This window comes from Tamandua tetradactyla, chromosome 14 (genome assembly GCF_023851605.1).
Source record: "Tamandua tetradactyla isolate mTamTet1 chromosome 14, mTamTet1.pri, whole genome shotgun sequence".
NCBI classification, from domain to species: domain Eukaryota; kingdom Metazoa; phylum Chordata; class Mammalia; order Pilosa; family Myrmecophagidae; genus Tamandua; species Tamandua tetradactyla.
In genome coordinates, this window is record NC_135340.1 from 94,819,118 (window position 1) to 94,841,559 (window position 22,442).

Here is a 22,442-nt window from a genome sequence, read left to right on the forward strand (position 1 = left end):
CCCCAAGGCACATACTAATCAGTCTGTCAAATGTTGAAGAGAATCAGAAAATCCTGAAAGCGGCAAAAGAAAAACAACCTACTATATACAAGGGAAACCAAACAAGACTGAGTTCAGACTACTCAACTAGCACCCTGGAGGCGAGAAGGCAGTGGTATCATGTATTCAGGATCCTGAAAGAGAAAGACTTCCAGCCAAGAATCCTGTACCCAGCCAAATTGTCCTTTAAAACTGAGGAAGAGATTAAAGTTTTCACAGACAAAGAAGTTCTGAAAGAATTTGTTAACAAGAGACTGGCCCTACAAGAAATACTAAAAGGAGTTCTGCCATCTGAAAAAAAAGACAGGAGAGGGAGGTGTGGAGGAGGGCACAGAGTTGAAGAGTAATTTAAAGAATACAAAGAGAAAGAGGGAAAAAAAATATATAGATCTGACAAATAAAATAAAAAAGAAATGATGATGGAATCAAGAAATGCCTTTTCAGTAATAACTTTGAATGTTAACAGACTAAATTTACCAATTAAAAGGTACAGATTGGTGGAATGGATTAAGAAACATAATCCAGCTATATGCTGCTTACAAGAGACTCAATTTAGACACAAGGATATAAATATATTGAAAGTGAAAGGATGGAAAAAGATTTTCTATGTGAGTTGTAACCAAAAGAAAGCAGGAGTAGCTATACTAATATCAAACAAAATAGATTTTAAATGTGAAGACATCATAAGAGGCAAAGGCTGCTACAAAAAGGAACAATGCTGTGAGGCATGCAACGATGTGAACGAACACGTGGGGCATTTGGTGAGACAAAGGAAAGCAAGAAGCACAAAAAACAACAATGGTATAGTCACCTTTAGAAACTGCTTATTAAGAAAACAGGGACCTAGATTGTAAGCTTTAGAGCAGACACATTAAGTCCAGAGTGGTGATTATTATTTCTGGATTTTGAGAGGCTGTTTTATATCTATAACCTGATATTTAAAGATAAGAATGAAGCTGAACAGGTTGGGGTTAAAGTAATTCAGAACACAGGGGTAAGGAAGACTGTCTGTATTTTAGAACCCCACATATTCTTTGAGACAATGGAAGAAGGTTTATTTGATCTGGAATCTAGAACTGAAATTTTCTGAAGTACAAACCTAATTCAACTTATCTGTATAGCTCATTTGAACAGATGAAACACAGAGAACACAGAATAAGAAAGAGGTCCTTTAATTCTGTGTAGATTATTGTAAGGCCTGGAAACATCCTAGAGTATATTAAGCAGATAATCAAAAAGTATTGACAAAGTCCCGAGGCATTGTCTCTTTGGGACAATCCCAAAGAGAGGTATGGAAAGATCAAAGGTGATGGTGGAACTATTAAATCCTACCATCAGGAATCCCCGATCCTGTGTCAAACTTTAGGGGCACCCAAATCAATAGGCCATGTCCTCAATCATGAGGCTTACTCTTGTGAAGCTTATGTAGGTAGTGGAGAAGCTTAGACTACCTGTAGGCGTGGCTAAGAGTTACTTCTGGAGGACCTCTGTTGTTGCTCAGATGTGGCCTCAGTCTCTCTAAGCCCAGCTCTGCAAGTGAAATCATTGCCCTCCCCGCTACATGGGACATGACATCCAGGGGTGAAAGTCTCCCTGGCAACATGGGAGAGGACTCCCAGGGATGAATCTAGACCTGACATCATGGGATCAACAATTCCATCCTGACCAAAAGTAGGAAAAGTAGTATCAGTGGCAGAGAGAGTTCAAATAGAATCGAGAGGCTACTCTGGAGGTTGCTCTTATGCAAGCTTCAGGTAGACCTTGCTGCCTATCATAAACTGCCAACCAGGACCATTCCAGCCAATCCTAAAGCACATGTAGGGCAATATGTGAGATTCCACAATGGTTCCAAGCACTAGAGTAACTTTCCAGAAACCTACAACTTCCGGGTGGGTCCCTGGTCCAGATAAGTCTGAATCCTAGCTCAGCCTCTTCAGAACATCAGATAGTTTCATCTCACTACCCCATTATACTGACAGACCCTTCCAATATCAAAAATTTAGAATTGCCATAGCCCAAACAATCCCAAAGAGAGGTATGGAAAGATCAAAGGTGATGGTGGAATTATACATAGAAGATAGGACTTAATAAATTAATATGAATGCTGAATCATTAAATTGATATCTCTTTTGGTCTCCAGTATTTTAGAGCAGCTAGAAGTAAAAACCTAAAATTGTGAAATTGTAACCCATGTCAAAGTCTGAAATATGCTCTATAACTAATTATGTTGCTGTGCTTTGAAATTTATAGCTTTTTTGTATATATGTTATTGTTCACAAAAAAAGAAGAGTAAAAAGCCGGTTGTGATGATAAAACAAGTATTTAAGCCCTCTAGCCTCCTATATTCAGGAGCAGCTAGAAGGAAAAATATGAAAGGACCATATGGCAGCCCATGACAAACTCTGGGATCTGTCCTGTAACTACTTATCGAAGAGTGCTTTGAAAACAATTGCTTTTTCCATTTCTTTGCTTTGTGTATATGTCATACTATAACCATAAAAAAAGTTAAAAAAAAAAAAAGAAAAGAAGTTAGAATGGGCAGAGCCCAAATACCCCTACGGAGTGTGACAAAGATCAGAGGTGATGGTGCAGTTACACAGAGAAAGTTAGGTTTAACAAACGAGGGCTGAATCATTTTACTGATATTTCTCTTAGTCTCCAGTATCTTTGAGCAGCTAGAAATAAAAACCGAATATTGTGGAATTGTAACTCATACCAAACCGTGAGATCTGTTCTACAGCTCTTTGTGGTGATGTCCTTTGAAATGTATTGCTTTTAGGTGTATACGTTATTTAAAAAGAAGGAGGAGTACAACAGAGAAGATAAGATTGAACAAATGAGTATGACTGCTGAATCATTAGATTGACATTTCTATTGGTCTCCAGTGTCTTGGAGCAGCTAGAAGGAAAAACCTGAAATTGTGGAACTGTAACCCGTACCAAACTGTGAAATCTGTTCCAAAACTACTTGTTAAAATGTACATTGAAATGTATTGCTTTTTTGTATATATTTCACGATTGAAAAAACGTTAAAAAAGATCCTAAAATGGCAAAAAGAGGGAGCACACAATGGACTGAAATAAATTCTCACAGGGTCTAGAACCTGAGGGCAGGACCAGCTACCTAATTTGCAGGGACAAGTGCAAACGGAAAACGCAGGGCCTGTGCAAAAATCGGTGAGTGTCGAGATGTTGGCAGAGCTCTGAGCCAAGTGCAGGGCCCCGGGTCACAAAGCCCGCCCTCCTTGGGGGGTGTCAGGCCTCAGCTGGGGTCACAGTTCCCTGTCCAGACTCTGGTGGTCAGTGAGAAGCCACAGCCACCATTTCCTTCTAATCCAGACCGGGTTGCTCCATGAGCTCAGGCCCTGGTACTTGGTGAGGGTTCTGTGGTTTCTGTTAGCATTACAGCCCGCGTGGTCCACAAATGGCTCTTACAGTCCCCCTACCTCCCCAACAAGAACCTGAAGGCAGATGAGCACCGTCGTCAAGAGCTAAGGGGCTTTGGAGAGACAGGGCTGAGTGCCAGGCTCTCGGCTGCCAGGCTGAGGTCCGGAGAAGGCCCCCTCGGCCTCTGGACAGGTGTGACAACTGCCTCTCCGGCTTCTGTGAGGTGCCCAGGGGCTCAGAGAAGCTGCTGCCCCACGCCCAGAATGTCTGCTACCCCAGCGTCACTCGTACACTGTGGCTGCCCCCTGCCCCCGCCACCTTGCACCCGGCTTTTCAGCTCCAGGTACATGAAATGGAGAGAAGTGAAGTGTCAGATGAGATGCCTCTTCCAGTCCTTCAGTGCAATGAGTTTTAAAAAGCATCCCTCTCTTTTTTTCCCCTCTCTTGCCTTATGCCCCCAATGCTTTCATGATGAAGCAAATTAAAAGCAGTTCTCTGGTGGACAACAAGGCCAATAACTCATCCAAGTGTTGTTAAAGAAATGTCCCGCAAAACAGCCCCCTGAGGACACAGACCTGTCGTTCGGGGGAGCCCAGCCTGCCCCTGGGTCTCAAACCACTTCCCTAAGTCAGCTCGCAGCTTAAACCCGTTGGTGGCCTTGGAGCGTCCCGCCAGGGCCTCTCTATTTCACTGTGAACCAGCAGCTCGTGGCCCAGGCTGCTCATGGCCTCACCTCTTTGCAAACATCCGTGCCTTTACTTGGGAGCTACTTCCTAGAGGTTCTGTCCAGGGGTGCAGGGGACGGTGCATGGCTGCAGCCAGGGCCTGCCCAGGGACTCTGACTGGTATCCCTTTTAGAACCACTGGCCCAAGCTTCTTCCTTTCAGGCTTTAGAAAGCTTTTCCACCAGAGGAAAAGCTCCCTCCACCCAGGGGACTCCCCCAGCCCCACCAGTACCAAAGCTGAGCCACAATCTGGAGGCTTCTCTGTGGTGCAGGGAGCCCCGGGGTTGGGGGGGGGCTGCCTTGCAGGCTGCTGGGTACAGCTGGGCATAGAGGTGTCATTAGGCCAGCGCAGTCCAGCGTGGAGCACATGGGACAGGGCCAGTCAGGGACCGGCTGTAATGAATCAGGAGACGGCATCAACACCCCAGAAAAGTCCCAGCGGGTTCAAGAGGCGCCTTCCAGCTCTGGCCATGCGTCTGCCATCTTTACATGCTTTTTTTTTGGTGCATGGTCCCGGAATCGAACCCCGGTCTCCTGCACGGAAGGCGCACACTCACCCACTGAGCCACCCGTGCGCCCTCCTGCCGTCTTTAGAAGACCCTACACCATCACTTGCTCTGGTCCAGGCCCTGGTCTGCTGCAGCCCCTGCCTCCACCTCCCCTTGACAGTCAGAGCCCCGGGCCACCCACCGTGCACGCGGCCCTTCCCCAGGCAGGGGACCTCAGTGCCCACGGCTCCCTCACCCTCAGGGGACCACACCTCCACGGGAAAGCCATGGGGGGCGACGGGCTCGGCGGGCCCAAGGCCCTACCACCAGCTCTGTGATGTGGAGCAAGTTCCTGGAGCTCTGGACCTCGATCTCCTGACCTGTCCGAGGGGCGGGGAACCACTGCCCTGCCCTGCTCAGCCAGGCCTACAGGATGAGAGGGAGCGAGTTTAATGGGAGGGGGGAGAAGCCCTCCGATGCCGTCGGCGAGGCCACCCTGTCGCTGCCCCTCCAGCCTCCCGTCAACAAACCTTCAGGATCTTTTCCAGCTGCTTCTGCGTGTCGACCACAATGATGTTGGCGCGGCAGTCAGAAGCGATGTAGTGGCAGGCCTCCGGGGAGCTGGTCGTGTAGATGCCCGTCACAATGCCACTGCAAGGGAGCCCAGGAGATGCTTGTCCGGGCGGGTACAGAGGAGCTGGGCTCTTGTCCGCAGCCCTCTGCAGGCCCCCCCCCCCCCCCCGCCGCCCCAGAAAGCCTCATGGCCCAGACAGGCAGGTCCGACAGCATCTCAGCACATCGCAGGGGCCGAGGGAAGGCCTCAGGGGAGTGGGGACCCTGAGAGAGGAGGCGAAAGGTGTGAGGTCCACTAGGACCCCTGAGGCGACAAGCCCCGGGCTCTCAAAAGAGAGAAAACGCCGCTCTGTCTACTCTCTGCGCCCCTGCAGCCCAGCAGAGACCCTGAGGCCCGCCCGCAGCCACTCACCCGGCGAACACCGTGCCCACGGCCGCGAAGAACCACTCCGGGGAGTTGAAGCCGAGGATGCCCACGCTGTGAGCCCGCTCCAGGCCGAGCTCCAGACCGAAGGCAGACGGGCCAGGTCAGCCGGGCGGGGGCCACGCGCTCCCAGCACGCCATCCGTGCAGGCCCGTCCCGGGGTCCAGGCGGTCAGGGGACACCTCGCCCCCCCACTCCCTGGGGCATCGGTCACTCCGCACCCCTCCTGGGGCCTCCCCAGCAAGCCCAGCCCCTCAGCACGGCCTACCAGGCTCCCCAGCCCCGCCCATCCCCTTGAACGTCACAGCAGGTGAAAAGGCCTCAGCGTTTATAAAACCCTTAGGAGAGGGCCCAGCCCATAGTAGTAGCTCAATAAATCACGCTGCTTTTTATAGCTATTATGTCCAAGGGCCTTGCAAAGAGTGGGTGAGAAGGGTCCAGGCAGGCCCAGGGCTGGGCGGCAGGGCAGGGGCTGAGGGCGGGTCGAGGCGGAGCTTGGGGGGCCCTCACCTTCAGGAAGCCCCTGGCGACCTTGCGGGCGAGCAGGTAGTACTGAGAGTAGGAGATGTGCTCCCACTTCCCCTGGCGCTTGAAGCCCAGGGCGCTGAGGTCTCCGTACTTGTCCAGGGCCTCATAGAACATCCGGTGTATGGTGTAGGGAAGCTGGGCACAGCTAGGGTCCATGCGCAGGCGGACCTGCCCGTCAGCCCGGGTTGTCCACAGTGCGTCCTCTGCAGGGTCAGGGAGAAACCACAGCCCAGGATTGTCCCTGGAGGACCCAGGGCTACCCTAGGCAGAACTCCTAACTCTGCTAGTGCTGCCAATGCCCCGGGCCCTGAGGACTGGCAGGCAAATCAGGGACTGGGGGAGGCTGGAGGGCTGCCTGGAGGAGGACAACTGACTCCGGGCCTTGAATGATGAGCAAGTCTTGGGGATGCAGCAAGGAAGCAGAGCTGGGGGAGTGGTGGAGGACCTGGGAAGGCCCTGGTATGGGTTGAATAGTGTATCCCCAAAAGATACGTTTGAAGTGCTAACTCCCGGGACCTGTGAATGAGACCTTATTTGGAAATAGTGTTTCTGCAGATATAATCAAGTTAAGACGAGGTCCTACCGGATTCGGGAGGGCCCCAAATCCAATCTGACTTGTATCCCTATAAGGAGAGGAGAGGAGACACAGGGGGGATGGCCATATGATGGTGGAAGGAAGGTTGGAGCAACGTGTCTACGAGCCTGGGAAACGCCAAACACTGCCAGCAGCACCAAAAGGTAAGAGAAAGGCATGGGACAGATTTTTCTCTAGAACCTTCAAAGAGAGCATGGGCCTGCTTGTACCCTGATTCCAGACTTCCAGTCTGCAGAGCCGTAGCATGATAAATTCCCGTTGTATTAATCCACCTAGTTGACGATAATTTGTTTTGGCAGCCTGGGGAAACTAATATAGACCCTGTTTCAGTTTGTTAAAGCTGCCAGGATGCAATATACCAGAAATGGGTTGGCTTTCATAATAGGGATTTACTAGTTTGCAAATTTATAGTTCTAAGGCCATGAAAATGTCCCATTAAGGCATCAACAGGATGATACCTTCTCTGAAGATGGGCCGCTGGCATCTGGGGTTTCTCTGTCACCTGGGAAGGCACATGGCTGGTGACAGCTTGCCCTTCTCTCCCAGCTTCTGTTCTCTCTGGGCTCTCTCCAAAATGTCTGTCTTTCGATCTCTCATGAAGGACTCCAGTAAAGGATTAAGACCCATCCTGAACGAGCTGCGCAACTTCTCAATCAAAACACACTAATCAAAAGGTCCCACCCACAACAGGGCTGCACCCACAGGGCTGGGTGAAAAGAACATGGCTTTTGCCGGGCTACACAACAACTCCAAACCACCACAGGCCCCTAGACCCTTTCCTGCCTTTGTCCACTTCCTCCCAGCTGGCATTTGCCCCAAGGCTAGGTCAGGAGTGGAGCCTGAGCTGCCTCGGAAGAGTGGACTGTCAGCTCTCAAAGGGCCTTCCTCATGTCTCCTGGAATGAGATGGGAACACACCCGGCTGGACAGGTCAGGGCATGAGAGAGGAGGGCCCTCCCGAGGGTCTAGACCAGGTGAAAGGGCTGGTCTCCAGCCTGAGAAGACTCTCGGTTCTAGGAAATAATAACATCAGCCGCAGTATTTTGCATTTCTTGCTGAGGTGAACCCCTTACTCATGGCATCTCATTTCATCTTCACCACACAGGTTGTACAGAGGGGGCAGCTGCAGCTCAGAGAGGTCCAGGTGATGACCCAAGCGGGGAAGTAGCAGAGGTGGGAGTGAAGCCAGTTAGGCCTGATGCCACAGCTCACACTTGGGACACTGTCCCAGGGCACCACCCAGCCCCTGAGGGCTCCAAGCCTTTCCGTCATATCCCAGGTGGTCTATTCTGTCCAGAGTGGGTAGATGGCGACAGAGACATGCTACACAGTATGTGAGACTTCAGGCAAGCCCCTAACCTCTGAGCCTTTTTCCTCAGGGGTTTTCAGGGTTGATATGAGGGTCTAGAGAAATGGTGCACATGGAAAGAGGCTTGGTATACAGCTGGTGTTCAATAAATGCACACATCTATTCTTTCTCCCTTTTCCAAGATCTCCAGATTGTTTGCAAAGAAAGCCAGGAAGTGTGATGTAAACCTTTTGGGCACCATAGGGCCTCCTTTCCCCAAGGCCAGCGTGGTCATTCCAAGATGGCCCACAGGATGGAGAGGGAGGGCTGGTTGGAACAATTAGGACTGCCCCAGCCCTTGCTGGCTGAACCCAAACTGGAGTGAAGAGGCCCACCTCTTTGGGCCCCTATCTTGGGAGTGGCACCAATGAGGTGCCTTCCCCAAGGCAGGCAGATGGGCTGGGTGACCTCTACCCTCTCCTTCGATGCTCTTAGGTGCATGTGGACCCCAAGGTTGGCAAAAGGAGGTACAGATCCAGGGGTGGAGGAGAGGAGAGCCCATTCTTTGTCCTGAAGAGCCAGGTGAGGGGGCAAGGGGACATGTCCACACCCAAATAGAAGGGATTATTTGAGCCAGAGGACATGGCAGCCCACAGGGATGTGGCCTGGGGTGGAGGCACGTGCCAGAGAGAAGGTCCCTCATGGACAGGACTTATGTGTTGGTGGAGGCCAAGGCCACGCTGGCTGGTGTCCACGGATGGCCTCCTGGGTGTGAGATCCACTAGCCACTGTGGGAGCTCCAAGCCCTCAGTGGAGGCATGAATGTGGGACCCCCGAGTCACTCCTCAGACTTCCCCAAGCCTTTGCACCATACCCCAGGACCCCAGCCTGGCAAACCTCAACGATGGCCTCTCAGAGTCTCCAACTCCTGCTTTTGTTCAAACTCCATGTCCAGTGGGAAGAGGACAGGCTATGCAGTCAGGTAGACCAGGGTCCACACTTGGTTCAGCCACGTGCTGCGGTGGGACCCTGGACAAGCCTATGTGCTCTCAGCCTCATTCTAAATGGGAGGTGTTGGTGAGGGCATGGAGAAACCAGAACCCTCATACATTGCTGGTGGGAATACATGTAAAATGGGAAACAGTTCGGCAGTTTCTTAAAAAGTTAAACATAAATTTACTATATGATTCAGCAATTCTACTCCAAGAGAAATGAAAACAAATGTCTACATGAAGACTTGTACCCAAATGTTTACAGCAGCATTATCTGCAATAGTCATTGAGCGGAAACAACTCAGATGTCCATCAACTAGTGATGGAAAGACAAAACGCGGTATGTTCATACAGGAGAATACTATTCAGCCATGAAAAGGAGAAAAACGCTGATATGTGCCACCATGTGGATGAACCTCAGAAACCCAGAGAAGGAAGTCAGATTCAAAAGCCCACATGTGTGCCTGCCCATGCAAAAAAGAAAAAAAAAAAAAAAAAAAGCCCACATTTTGCCCAAATCCATTTATATGAAATCTCCAGAAAAGATAAAGAGCAGATTTCCTGGGTTTGGGTGTGGGACTGGGAAGGGACTGCAAATGGGCCCAAGGGAGCTTTCTAGGTGATGGAGATGCCCTAACACTGGATTGGGGTGATGTTTTTACCACTCAGTAAATTTACTAAAAAGCATTGAATTGTACACTCAAAATGGGTAAGTTTGATGGCATAAAATTATACCTCAACAAAACTGTTCTAAAAGAGCAGGAGAAAGAGTACTGGACTCCCAGACTGGTGCAAAGATTTCGAGAGCTGGTCCCTAGAGAGTTCTCCTGTCTGGCATATATTCACACCACCCAGCAGTTGCTTCTTGTCCCTTCCCTGGGTGAAGGGAAGGTGGATTTCTCCCGGGGGACTTCCTGCCACCAGTCACCTCAAGTCTCGTGTTCCCTGATTTTTACCTGTTCACACAGGTGACCAAGATCTAAGGTAGGTATTGTGATCCGTGGCTAAACTTCCCTCAGTCAAAAGTTTCAACTTTCACACTGATAATCTTGTTTTTGCAACAAAAAAAGAGCATACTTGTTTTAGGAAATATGAAAACGCTTAGGAGTATGTGACATAAAAAGGGATGGGCCCTCCTTAGTTCTATCTCCTCACATAATCCCGGTTGGTATTTGGTGGGTGCGCTTCATGCTTCTACAAACATATATAACAAGGAAAATGGGTGGGAGGGAGGTGGAGGGGAGCAGACCCAGATGATTACAGAAGCCAAGTGGGTAATGCATCATCATCGTATTAAATCATGCATCATCATCGTATTAAATCATGCATCATCATCGTATTAAATCATGCATCATCATAGCTAATGCATGAAATGCACCAGCATTTGCGTGTGAAGCACAGAGGCCCGTTCTTCATTTCCATAGAAAAATAGTCTCTCGTTTTTCTTGAGAGACATGACCCTCTTAGTCCATCTTTGGCTTATCTGGTTTTTTTGCAGAGACAAAAGCCAGTGCAATATTTATGTATTATGAGAAATGCTCCTAGACTCGGGCAACGAAAACTGTACCAGCCCTGGCCTCAGTGTCGGGAAGGCAATGGGATGCGGTACAGAGGAGGGTGTGCACCCCTCATCTAAGGAGGCAGGCCGGCCAGTCCTTGGTTTTAGGGTTTAGCGCCTAAAAGGGATGGAGGAATCATTGCCAGAAATCCGGGTGTTTAGGTACAATCACTTGGTTTTTAATGGTTGCCTCCAACTTAAAAAATATATATATTATGTGGGCCAAGTAAAACATAGCCATCAGCCAAACCATCCACCTCTAACTTCTGTTACATTAAAGTATCCCTGTCTTTGGGGTGGGTTGTGTGGACGCATAGCCCTTCACTGCTTGGCTGTATCCTAATTTACTCAACCTTTTCCCCACTGAAGGACACTCAAATTACTCTCAGCTCTAAGCTCTGGTTCCAGGCTTCCCAAAGGATAGATTTCTAGAAGCGAGCTTACTGGAGCAGAAGGAAAAGGCGTTTTAAAATTTGATGGACATTTTGGACAGAATTTCTTCTAATTTCTCCTCTTCCATTAACTACATGGGTTTTTTTTGCTGTCTTAATAGTTCTGGTTGTTTTTTTTAAATCTCTTGGTGCCTTTGCTTTGGTGTAAAATCATTTCAGATTCTTTTTGGAAGGTGGAAAGAAGGAATAGAAAAGAGAAGGAGGGCCACGGTGGCTCAGTGGTAGAGTTCTCGCCTCCCATGCCTGAGACCCAGGTTCAATTCCTGGAACCTGCCCAGGCCAAAAAAGAGGGGGGAAGGAAACAGCTTTGTGAGGGCACCAGAGACCCTGGAGGAGCCCCTGCCTTGGGGGTCCGGGAAGAGGCCCACCGGCCAGCTCACAGCTCCAGCCCGGCCCACCCTCTCTGCATTCCAGCCACAGGCTCACAACGACCTCTCTGGGCCCCCCGCGGTCAGCCAGAAAGGCCTGGCGGGGAAGGGGTTTGGGTCCTGACCCCATGAAAGAGAGAGGGTCCTCCAGGCTGTGCCCCTTGTGGGGGGACAGATACCATCAGGGCCTCTCTCCCGCCGAGTTTGAAAGTGGCTCGCAGAGACCAGGACAGACCAGCTGAGGCAAGGGGTGATAGAATCCACAGCATAACGAGGGCGGGAGGGAAGCAGGGAGAGAGCAGGAGAGAGAAAAGCCAAGCCTGAGCAGAGGAGGGAGCCCAGGAGGTCTGCTGCTCCCCGGACACCACCGGCCATGTTCTAAGCTGCTTTTCTCCCCTCCTGTCCCCATCCCCCACACCCCCCCGAAGCCACCCAAACGCACCAAATTTCTGAAATGGAAGAACCAGAAGCCGAAAAGACATAACCAGACAAACAGGCAGTATCCATTGCTGGCTAGGGTATTATGTAAGCTGGGAGCACAGACCGGCAAAATTTCCTGGGGATAATTTGCAATATATATCAGAAGGCTTTCAACAGCTTAATCCTTTCACCCAGTAATCAAACCCTTAGAATCAGTCGGAGGTATAACATAAGGACGGACTTTCTCTACAGCTCCATTTCTATTAACAAAGTCACAGGAAACAACCCAAATGCCATTAGGATAGAGCCATGCCACAGATTCCCGTGTAGGTCTTAAAAGCAAGTATAGAAAGAATATTTAATGACGTGAGGAAATGTTCACAATATAATATCAATTCGAAAAAAGAGCAGCAAATTAAAGTACTTGGGTAAAACTGAAAAGATATGCCTCCACTTATTATTAAAAGCTTGGCACATTGTGGGTGCCCAAGAAATCTCCTTCCGTCCTCCTTCCTAACTGGGCTATTGCCTTCTGGTGCAAGCATTGGCTTTGCAACAAATGTTGGCCCAAAGTAAATCACATTAAGCCTGCGGCACCTCCAGCCCCGTGGGGAATAGGGGCTGAGACCTGAACCAGACGGGGTGTCCTTGCGAAGCGGGGTAGGGGAGAGGGGTCCCTTATAGAGGAGGAGACCGAGGGCCAGAGGTGGCGGGAATGGCCAGGGTCACAGTAGATTAGGGGCAGAGGAGGCACAAGGCTTGGCCCCTGCTCGGAAGTGAGCAGGAGGGAGGGCTCAGGAGAAGAGGGCCCAGGTCTGCTGTGAGACCCCCTGGCCAGCCTTCCTGAGGTCAGTTCCCCGGTGTGTGTGTGTGTGCTGGGGGTAGTCAAGACGAGCTGCCAGATTCTTAAAGCTTTAGAGCTCGCTCTCCACCTTCTCTCATACCATTAAAGCCCACCAAGGGCACAATCGTCAACTATGTTCCTTGCCCCACCAAGGTCACTGACGCAGCTGAGAACACCACTTGGGACCCAGCTGACGTCCAGATGGCTCAGCCAGGCCCCAGGACTCCACGGGCCATCGACAGGTCCACGAAGCGATGGAAAACCCAGCTTGCGGGCAGCCTGCAGCCAACAGTGACAACGGCCCGCAGACGCAGCCAAGAGGCCAGCAGCACAGCGACACACAGAGACGCCCGCTGAGTGTGGGGGTGGGTGCTTCCCTAAGGCCCAGCTTGTATTTTCTGCTGCCCCCACCCCTCCGCCTTCTCCTGCTCATGACGCCATGGATTCTGGCCTGACCCTCGCCTGTGTCTTATCAATTCACCCATTATTCTCTGGGGCTCTGGAGTAAAAGCATCCAAACAGCAGAGAAAGTCATTCTCAATTAGCTGGAAAGGGCAAAAAAAAAAACACAAAAAACCCACAGGAGCAGAGCAGAGGGGTCCCGCCTGCTTTCTTGAGTTGTGGGAACGGGCAGTGGGAATGGAGTTGATTGTTCAGACGGAGGCCTGCACTGATCCCGGGGGAAATGTGCTTCTCAGGCTCCAGCCAGATCTCTCCAGGTCCCAGCGACCCAGGACCCAGCAGCCCCCTCCCCCAAAGCTCAGCCTGCGAGCAGGCCCAAGGAGGGTCCCTCTCCCCATGCAGAGAGCCTTTGCCAAGGGCCTCTCTGGCCTGGCCACCCATACTGGGGACTCTTGGAGACACAGAAGGCCTCGGACGCTGTGAGACATAAGGACAAGGCCTGGGGCAGAGTGATCTACCGGGATCTTGGAGGGGCCACCTGCAATACTCTGCCAGACACCTGTGATTTCAGCCCTGCTGCATCTGAGCTCCTGGCAGCTGTGGCCAGTGCGGGGGAGTGAGCCTCCTGCAGTTCCTGGGCCCCTCACCAGCCTCTCCCCTGAGCTCAGGAGCACTGAGCCACTGCAGCAGGTGGTCCTTGTTCCCTGGGCCTCAGTTTCCCCATGTGAATTATGACTGGGATGGACAACATGGTCTCTATGAGCTTCTCCTCCATGGTCATTATTTTGACTTTTTTATCCTAACCCCAAGGGTTTTACTTTTCCAGGTCCAGACAGCCAAGGGCTGGGGGAAGGCCTGGAGATGGACTTGACTCATTCGCTTGATGGGAGGGCTCAGGAAACACTCAGAGAGAAGGGAGTTCTGGGGAAGCGGATGTGGGCTTCCCAACCCGGAGCCCTTGGGCAGGGAAGCCCCGACAGCCCCTCGTGGGCAGGGCCCAGGGGAGGACATCCTGGGAGCTGTGCTGCCCGGACAGAGGCTGGGTGGGTGCTTCGACCCTTTTGGTTTCAGCCTGAGAGCCAGGGATCCCTGCAGTCACCTGTGGTCCTGATGGTGGGGTGGAGGTAGGGGGAGGCTTCCTCCAAGAAGTTCCTGAGACTTCTCAGCCCAGCCGAGCACTGCCTCCCTCTGCCTGCACCCCTTTCGGGGGCATGCCTGGGCTGGGCCCCAGCTGCCTGAGGCTGTCCCCACGTCATATGGGGGGTGAGCCCAGCTCCCCAGGCCCCTCCTTTGCACGCACATATGGTTGGCACCCTGGGCAGAGAGATGGGTGACCGTAGGTCTGCACAAACGCCTCCTACACACCGTGACTTGTCAGGACTGGGAATTTTAGTTGGGAAAAAGTTTCTACAGGGATGCCTGGAGGCACCACTCTTTGGGCCTCGCTGGCATGGATTACCACCTGTTCCCTTTCACAGCCGGGGAACAGATGCCACACGGAATTACCCACGCTCATTTCCTCTCACCCTTGCCAAACCCAGAAGCCCTTCACCACGCCCCACCCCCCAGCGGAGGCTGCAGAGGGCCCCCTGTTTTCTGTCGCCCCTGGGCCTCCCCCTGTTCCCCAGCATGGTCTGCGAGCTCTCCAAGGACAGTAGCCATATCTGGCTCGAGCCAGGCCCTGGGGACATGTGGGGAGGGTGGGGAGTGAGGGACAGAGGGAGGGACAGTGAATTCCTTGACCCACCAAGCTGGGCCAAGCACCCAGCTGGCCGCCTCGAGCCCAGGGACAGCCAGAGGGTGTGGGTGTTTCCTAGAGAAAGGGCAGGTGGGGAAGAGGCTCGGCGGACACCTCCACCAGCTCCAGCCCCAGCCCCTGCTCTCTCAGGCCCCCTTCCCTGCAGTCTGGACACTGCCCCGCCCAGAAGGGGCTCATCTCAACCCAGAAAAGGCTAAACAGAACTGTCTCCCAGGCTGGGCTCAAGGCTGCCTCTGGGTGGGGTTGGGGGGGCATCAGGGTGGGGGCCGCCCTGGGAGCCCAGCCCGGGGACCCCAGGCTTCTTGGGGGACTCGAGAAGGAAGCGTGGAAGTCCCTGTGGGCTGCAGGGTGAGCCCTGGTTCCTGGAGGCAGGGCTGCAGGCACTCCCCGAGGGGCCCAGCAGGCAGGGGAGGGCCGTGTGCGCCCTCCTGGGTCCCCAAGAGGCAGCAGAGCCTCTTCTCAGAGCATGACCCAGGAGGTCACTTGCCCTCTCCAGTCCAATTCCCTCCACCCAATGGGAGAGACAAGGGGGCCTGTCCACTAGTGTGCCATGAAGCTAAAATGAGGCAGTAGGAGAGAGGTTCTCAGCATGGAGCCCGGCACACAGTGAGGGCTCCAAATGCATGTGCTCTTACGACACGTGGAGGGGGAGCCCTAGCCTCCCTCCGAACCCCACAACTCCCTGCTCCACAACAGCCCTCGGCAGGAAGACTGGCCTTTTCTCAGCCTTGCACAGCATGGTGTCAAGAACCACCCCCACCATGTGACTACCCTGATTTCCCCTCATCGGGAGGCGGGAGCCCAACCCCCTGCACGGGAGTGTCGCCAAGATCAAGAACCCTGAGCCCAGCTCGAGTTTGGATTTCCCTGCAGCAACTTCTGAGGGAGCCCTCCACCCCCGGGGGGCCGGGCACAGCCAGGCCAAGGAGGCTGCCTTCCTCAACCTGCTGCCCACTGCCAGCACCCGCTTGCCCCCACCTGCCTGGCTTTGAGAGCAGGAAGACGGTTCAACCCCCTCAGGAGCCTCCAAAACCCCGCTCCCCACGCAGCACGGAGGGAAGGAGGGGGTCACACGCTACCCTCCTGGCCCCGCTCACAGCTGGCCCAGCGGCCCCTGGCCAGCTTCCCAAAGTCCTGCTCAACAGGACAGTCCTGGCCTTGCCTCGTCCCTGCAGTTGCCTACCCATCCCCCACCCTCCACCAAACCCATCCCCCACCCCTCCGCCAAACCCACCCCCCACCCTCTACCAAACCCATCCCCCCACCCCTCCGCCAAACCCATCCCCCCACCCCTCCGCCAAACCCACCCCCCACCCTCCACCAAACCCATCCCCCCTGCCCCAGGTGTTCAGAGGGCTCAGGCCAGCCCCTCTCATGGGACCCTCTGGGATTCCCGATCCCGCTTGTCTAGAACCTGCCCCCAAGGGTCCCACTGCTACAGGTAGCCCGAGGACATGAGCAGCTGGAACAACTGGGCCGCAGGGCTGAGGACCAGACCACTTCTCCCCCCTAGGCCCACCATTCGGGGTACACTGAGCTTCGTCCTGACCCTCGAATTGTGAGAAACGCTGGCACCACTGTCCACGCCCAGAACTCCTCACACTCCGGGTCCCCTGTGCACAGCTCTGCTCCCAAAGCCTGAGGAAACAGGGCCTGTGCGAGCAGATGGGACCTGCCCGAGGTGGCACAGCAAGGCAGGGAGGCATCTGACTTGGGAGGCTGCCGGGATGAGCAGGCCCCGTCCCTGGACTCTCTCTGCGGCCTTGCACACTCTCTCGGCCGCCCAGCTCCTTCTCCTGCACCTCGGGAGGGGCTAGGGGCCCTCCACTCCCGCAGAGCTCACCTTCCTGCCAAGGGCCACCCCCCCCCCCCCCCCCCCCCCGCCCCAGGACCCTCGCCTGAGAGGAGGCAGCTGGGCTGATGGCAGAAGCCGGAACAATTGGGGCCAAGGGAGTGGATTTGGCCTCCCAGGAGCCAGGCGTGGAGGATGGAGCAGCCACAGCCTTGGCAAGCACCCCCACCTCCGTCATGCCCTCTTCTGCCTTGGCTTCCTAACTGCAAGGGGGCCCCGTGTCCTGCCTCCTGCTCCGGCCCATGACAGCACCTGTGCCGGGGGCTGACAGCCTCCCACGAGCCCTCCTGGGCCCTCCACGTGAAGAGGACATGGGGCAAGGGCCCGATGCCTCCTTCTCCTTCCTGTGCCCTGGCTCCGGCCCCACCATTCTGCCCAAGTTGGGGACGCTACCCTGGGCACCCTGCCCCCTAGCTAGTCCTGCTTCACGCATTACCATCCCACTCCCTCCCCAGGCCAGCAGCCCGAGTCTATCATGACAAAGCGACCAAGTCCATCCCAGTGGAAGGAAGGGCCACATGCGAAATGCCAGCCCTCCCCAGGCTCTACCAGGCGAGCAGCAGCTGGGCCACCAGCTGCCACCCAAAGCCAAGGACTAAGGAAGTTCAAGGCTGAGGCTGGGGGTGGGAGGTGCGGGACAGAGCCAGCGCCTTTTGTTTCTTCTCTTTTCCTTTTCTTGTTTTTTACTTCTGTGGTTGCTACAATATTGTTGTACAGCCAATAAAAAGCAAACAAAAGCTATCATATTATTATTGTTTTGATGACTCTTTGGGGCGAATGCTAGCTCTGCCTCTGGGAAGGCGCAATTATCTGTGGCTGAAGGTTGTTAAAAGAGCACATTGTGACCTTCCAAGTCTCCAAAGCAAACTCTGCCAGCTGCCACCTGCCTGCCTGCCCCGGGCCCAGCAGGCTGAGAACCCTGGGGCACTGGTCATCCCCTCTCACCCTCCGGCAGCTCCGACCTCCCGACCCCAAGGACCCATGGCCTTGGATGAGGCCCTGCCTGGCCAGACACCAGGGCCCATGGTGGCTCCAAGGAAAAGGGAGCTGAGGGTCCCTGGGGGCGGGGAGAACAGCAGAAGGTGCTGTGGCTCCTTCGGGATGCCCAGTTCCCGGCCCCCTCCCCCACACCTAGCGCAGCTAAGTTCTCGCCCACCCACCCCAGCAGCCTCCCAGCTGGCTCACCTGGATATTCCAACTCGGCATCCTTTGCCTTTGCTGGGGACGAGGGCTCGAGAGCACGGTTCAGGGACTCTTTGGAGACCGTCTGCCTGTCAGTCAGGGAGCTGGTGGGACAGGGGGAAGTGGCATCTGTCAGAACACTGAGGATGGGCCTGGGTCCCTGGGTTATGACTCAACATAGACGGCAGCTCCCCGAAGGGTGATGCTGGCGTATCTGCCTCCTGCGGACTCCCAGGGCTGCCTGGGGTCCGTGGCAAGACCTCAGTATTTGCAGGGGCTGCAAGGGGACAGTCCCTTGTTCCCCTGGTTGGATTCCCCACCCCTCCCCAGCCTCTCCCTGCAGCTTCTAGGGTGGGCTGCTGAATCCTCAAGGGGATTCAGTAAGGAAAGGCAGATCCTGTTCTGCTCTGATTTGCTGTGTGACTCTGGGCAAATGCACGCCTCTCTCTGGACCTCAACGATCCCTATGGACAGGGAAGGGGTTGGGTACAGGCCCATTGGGGAGCAGCACCCCATTCCAGTGCAGGCTTTCAGGGTTGGGGAAACCCCCATTCCCCAGCCCCAACCCACCAGTTCTCAGGAGTGGACAACAGCCATGCCTAGAACTCAGTGTGGGGACGTTCCCAGCCTCTAGCAGGTCCTAAGCAGGTCCCAAACTGAGCCCCTTCTCTCCTCATGGTGCCTTTTTTGGACCCCATGCATATTCACCGCACAGAGAACAGACCCAGGGCCAGGGAGACTTGTGCCTCAGGGCCGGGCACCTTCAGTTCTGCCCCAGATCCCCAGAGGCTTGGTGACCCTTGCACAGCAGTAGATCTCCTTGTCAGGCCAGCACAGCCCAGGGGTCACGGGACCTCCTCTACCAGCTCAGCCCCCCTGACCTCAGCACCATGGCCCCTTAGGGTGCGACTGGACAGACCTCAATCCCCTCGGCGGACGCGCAGATGGGGTTCAGTGCACCCCTCCCACCCAGCCGGGCTGAAGCAGTACACACCTCCAGGGACACCCATCAGAGTCACCAGCCACGGGAGCAGGCAGCCCTGGGCCGCACAGTGCACAGCTGGTTCTGGGGGCCCTGAGGGCAGGACCCTTGCCTCAGAAAGTCCAGTCCGTCAGGGTGGGGCCAGCCCCGACCCTGCCTGCTTCCCAGGCAACTGGCCCAGTTACCTGCTTCTCACATTCGGCCTTACTTCTTGTCGGTCCCGCAGGTTCAAACTAAGCTTGCGAACACAGCCAGGCCCCACTGGCCGCAGTCTGCTTAAGAACCTGAGATTGGTTTTAAAGCGAAAGACATCAGGAGGTTATGAGGGGAGGGGAGTGGGGAATAGGGGGTGCAAGTGTAGGGCTGAGTTGGCCTTGGGAACTCGGGGGGCAAATCCTGGGCCACGGGGCCGGAGCCGTCCTTCCGTCGCTATGGCGACCTGCTCCGGGGTCGGGTGGGGGGAATGGCCTAGGGGACTCGGAAGATGACAAAGCGTTCTGGGTTGGAGCCTACTGTGCCAGGCAGAGGGAAATGGGGGTTCTGACGGCCATGGCACTTGTCCCATTGGCCGCAGCTCTCCAGTGACTGCGTTACTGAGTTGGGTTGTCTGGCCGAGCTGCCTCCACTTTGGGATTAAAACAAGAAAAAGAGAGACTAATGTTCCCAAATGGCCCCAGAGCTCTGGGCAGTGAGGGGTCCCACACTGTGCGCGTCCAGGGGAGACCCTACTTCAAGGGAGTGGAGGTCTAGACTTCTCGGTGTGACGTCAGCTCCATCTTCAAAGGTGGGGCCCAGCCAGAGAGCAAACCCTGCGCTCAAAGCACCCCCACAGCCACCCCCAGCTCCCAGGACCTTCACTGGCTGTACTCTACCACCGGCTCAACGACTTCCTCACAAGTCAGCTTTTAAGCCCTCCCCATCAAAAGGCACAGGCCTGGGCATTTCTCCCTCCATAAGAGTTTGGTAAGGGGGATTCTGGTGGTAAAATAGCTCCACACAGACTAAATGAGAAGGAGGCCACCCGAGGAAGCCAAGGGCAAAACACACTGCTGACAGACGAAAGCTTCGGTGCACGGGGCGGCTGGCACCCCTGGAGGAAGCGCCGTCCTCGCAGGGGACTTTTCTAGAACGTCTCTCATGCTGACAGCTCACTCCTGTCCTGTCCTCACCCGGCTCCCCTTCTCGTTCCTTCCTCCCCACTTCGAGGAGGGTGGACCTCGCCCTGGCCAGCGCGGGGAGTGGCGGGGACGCCTTGCCCGTCCTTGTGGATGACCTTCCAGTTCAGCTGCCACAGCTGCCGGCGTAGAGTCCTGTCCACCTCTCTTACGGCCTGCGTCTAAAAATTCAGGTCCCTGGCGAAGAGGCCCTCGAAGTGGACCTGCCTTTCTAAATACGCAAACTTGGGCTTGCTAGAGGCCGGAGCCTTGGAGACTCTCGGGGCCCCTTCAAGAGGCTGTCCCACTCCCCTATTATCCGAAGCAGCGCGGGGCACCTCCTTCTGCCTTCCTCACTCAGGGGCATGATCTGTCACAGCCTTAGCTGGCTCATAGATCCGAACCGCCCCGCCCCCAGGGCTGTCTGCCCCTGCCAGGCGTGGCCCCTTCCTGCGCTCTTCCATCCAGCTGTGGTTTCTTAATTTTTTAATCCTCTCCTGCGTTACTAGCGGAAACGGTCACGTCTCGCCACTGTCATGGTGGCAACAACACTGGCCTCTAGCAAACTCATCTCTCTCCCAATCTGCAGCGTTTCCCTGTAGCTGCCTAGGAAGCAGGAGACCCGCACTAGATGCCTGCTCAGAATTGTAGGCTAAGGCGGAGGAGGTGGGTTCTGAAAGGGAAACAGCAACGCTTTGCTCATAGAAAACCTCCTGAGTTTAGGAAGCAGCCACCACCCTCTGCTTTGGCTCCCCAAAAGCATTTTGGGCCTCTCTGTATGCTTGCTGCCCCTCCAGGGAGGACAGGTGACGGGCAAATGACCCAGCAGGTGAGCTGCTAGCACTGCCGGCGTGACCGTCAGGAGTCTGCGAAAGTGATTAACACATTATTCCTGTGACGCTGGAAAATGACACTCCTGGAATCCAGGACTCCAGGAGTTGGCTATGATCCCAGAGGTGGATTAGCCAATGGTGGGAGCTGAGCCCGAGGCCAGCCGCTCATCAGGATGTGCAGACAATTCAAACCCAAGTCCGCCTGCTTTCCTAATCCCTAGGAGGGAGAAGGCCGTCCTAAAAGGGCGGGTCCCTTTCAAGTCTACGTTCTCAGCCCCAAAGCACAGGCGCACACACACACACACACACACACACACACCTGCCCACGCATTTGCAAACGTGTGTGCAGGCGCTCCATATGCCCCCGCACACCCCCACGCACTCACACCTACACACTGTAAGTACCTTGCCTTCCACACACAAAAACCCTCCTCGGCACCTACCTAGCAGCGTGGGGGGCAACGAAACCCTCCAGCGACGTGTCTGAAGACACAGGATGTAAAGCGGTAGGGGATCGAGGGAGAAGTCGGGGGGCGCCCTGCACTCTCCCTTTTGCTTACCCACCTGTTGGTTGCTTGGTCCTCTCCTTACCCTTCCTTCCTCAGCACCATCTTGCTAGAGGAGCTGAGGGAAACCAGGTTGAGAACGGAACCTCCGAAGCCTCCTTCAACTCTTCCTCCAGGAAGCCCTCCTGGATTACCCCTAACACCTTTTCTCCCTCGTGACTCTTGCACACTCGGGTGTGGGCTTTGAAAGCAACATCTGACTTGGGCAGCTCCTTGTGAGCAGAGGGTCTGCTTGAGTCCCCTCTGTCTCCTACAGTACTTGTGGAGGCACCCAGTCGGAGCTCAGTAAATATTGGGGGACACAACCCTTCTCAAGCTGTCACTGGGTGTAGTTGAGGGAAACCCCCATTTTGCCTCCAAGCCCGTCAAGGACAGGGACCCATCTCCTATGTTTATTTCTTGTTGCCCTTTCTTCCCAAGTGGCTTTCAGCAGCCAGGCCAGTGCTCTGTATGCAGTAGGGGCTCAGCGTGCTCTGCATGCAGTAGGGGCTCAGCAAATGCTTTCTTGAAACAACATAGCACTGAGGCTCCTCAGAGCTGACCTGACTGGCTTCGACTCCCTTCCTAGCTGTGTGACTCGGGCATGTCCCCTACTTCTCCAAACCCCCGTTTTCTGCCCTCTCCTGTGGCTACTGTGAGGCAGCGCCTGGTAGGTAGTCAGCTCTCACTATTACTACAGGTGGGTGCTCACAGATCTTTCGGGGAGTGAGAAAAAGAGGCCAGATTCTTTGGTGCAAAAGAGACTGCCAAGGAGGCTGAGTGGGGTGCAAACTGCAAACGCAAACCCGGGGGTCCAGGGACACCGCCCCGGGGGCCAGGTGGGGTCGGGAGGCAGCCGGGAGGGCGGCGCATCCTCGCTCCTTACGCTGTCCTCAGGATGGAGCCAGCAGGCCTGAGCAGGAGCGCCTCTGGCATGGCACCTGTGGGGCCGCTGCGCCCCGTGAGCTCACCCTGGAGAACGTCTCACAGCGTCCCCTGGGAGAGCTGCATCGCCCCGGCAGGGTCCGGCTGCACCAAACCGCCCTGCAACAGAG

The 22,442-nt window shown here is 54.7% G+C and overlaps 1 protein-coding gene across 2 annotated transcripts in view; it reads right to left on the reverse strand.

Annotated features, from left to right (window-relative positions):
* The window catches only part of ACSBG1 (acyl-CoA synthetase bubblegum family member 1), a 65,015-nt gene that overhangs the window by 21,488 nt on the left and 21,085 nt on the right, over positions 1-22,442 (reverse strand). Inside the window, exons 2-7 of one of the 2 annotated variants that reach the window (XM_077128567.1) lie at positions 22,274-22,431; positions 19,041-19,139; positions 17,877-17,977; positions 6,145-6,365; positions 5,623-5,711; positions 5,168-5,288 (exon numbers count right to left, since the gene is read on the reverse strand). In XM_077128567.1, the coding sequence (XP_076984682.1) occupies positions 5,168-5,288; positions 5,623-5,711; positions 6,145-6,365; positions 17,877-17,977; positions 19,041-19,139; positions 22,274-22,323 (681 nt within the window). In that variant the 5' untranslated portion in view covers positions 22,324-22,431. The remainder of the gene's footprint in view (positions 1-5,167; positions 5,289-5,622; positions 5,712-6,144; positions 6,366-17,876; positions 17,978-19,040; positions 19,140-22,273; positions 22,432-22,442) is intronic. The other variant, XM_077128566.1, reaches the window with a different exon arrangement.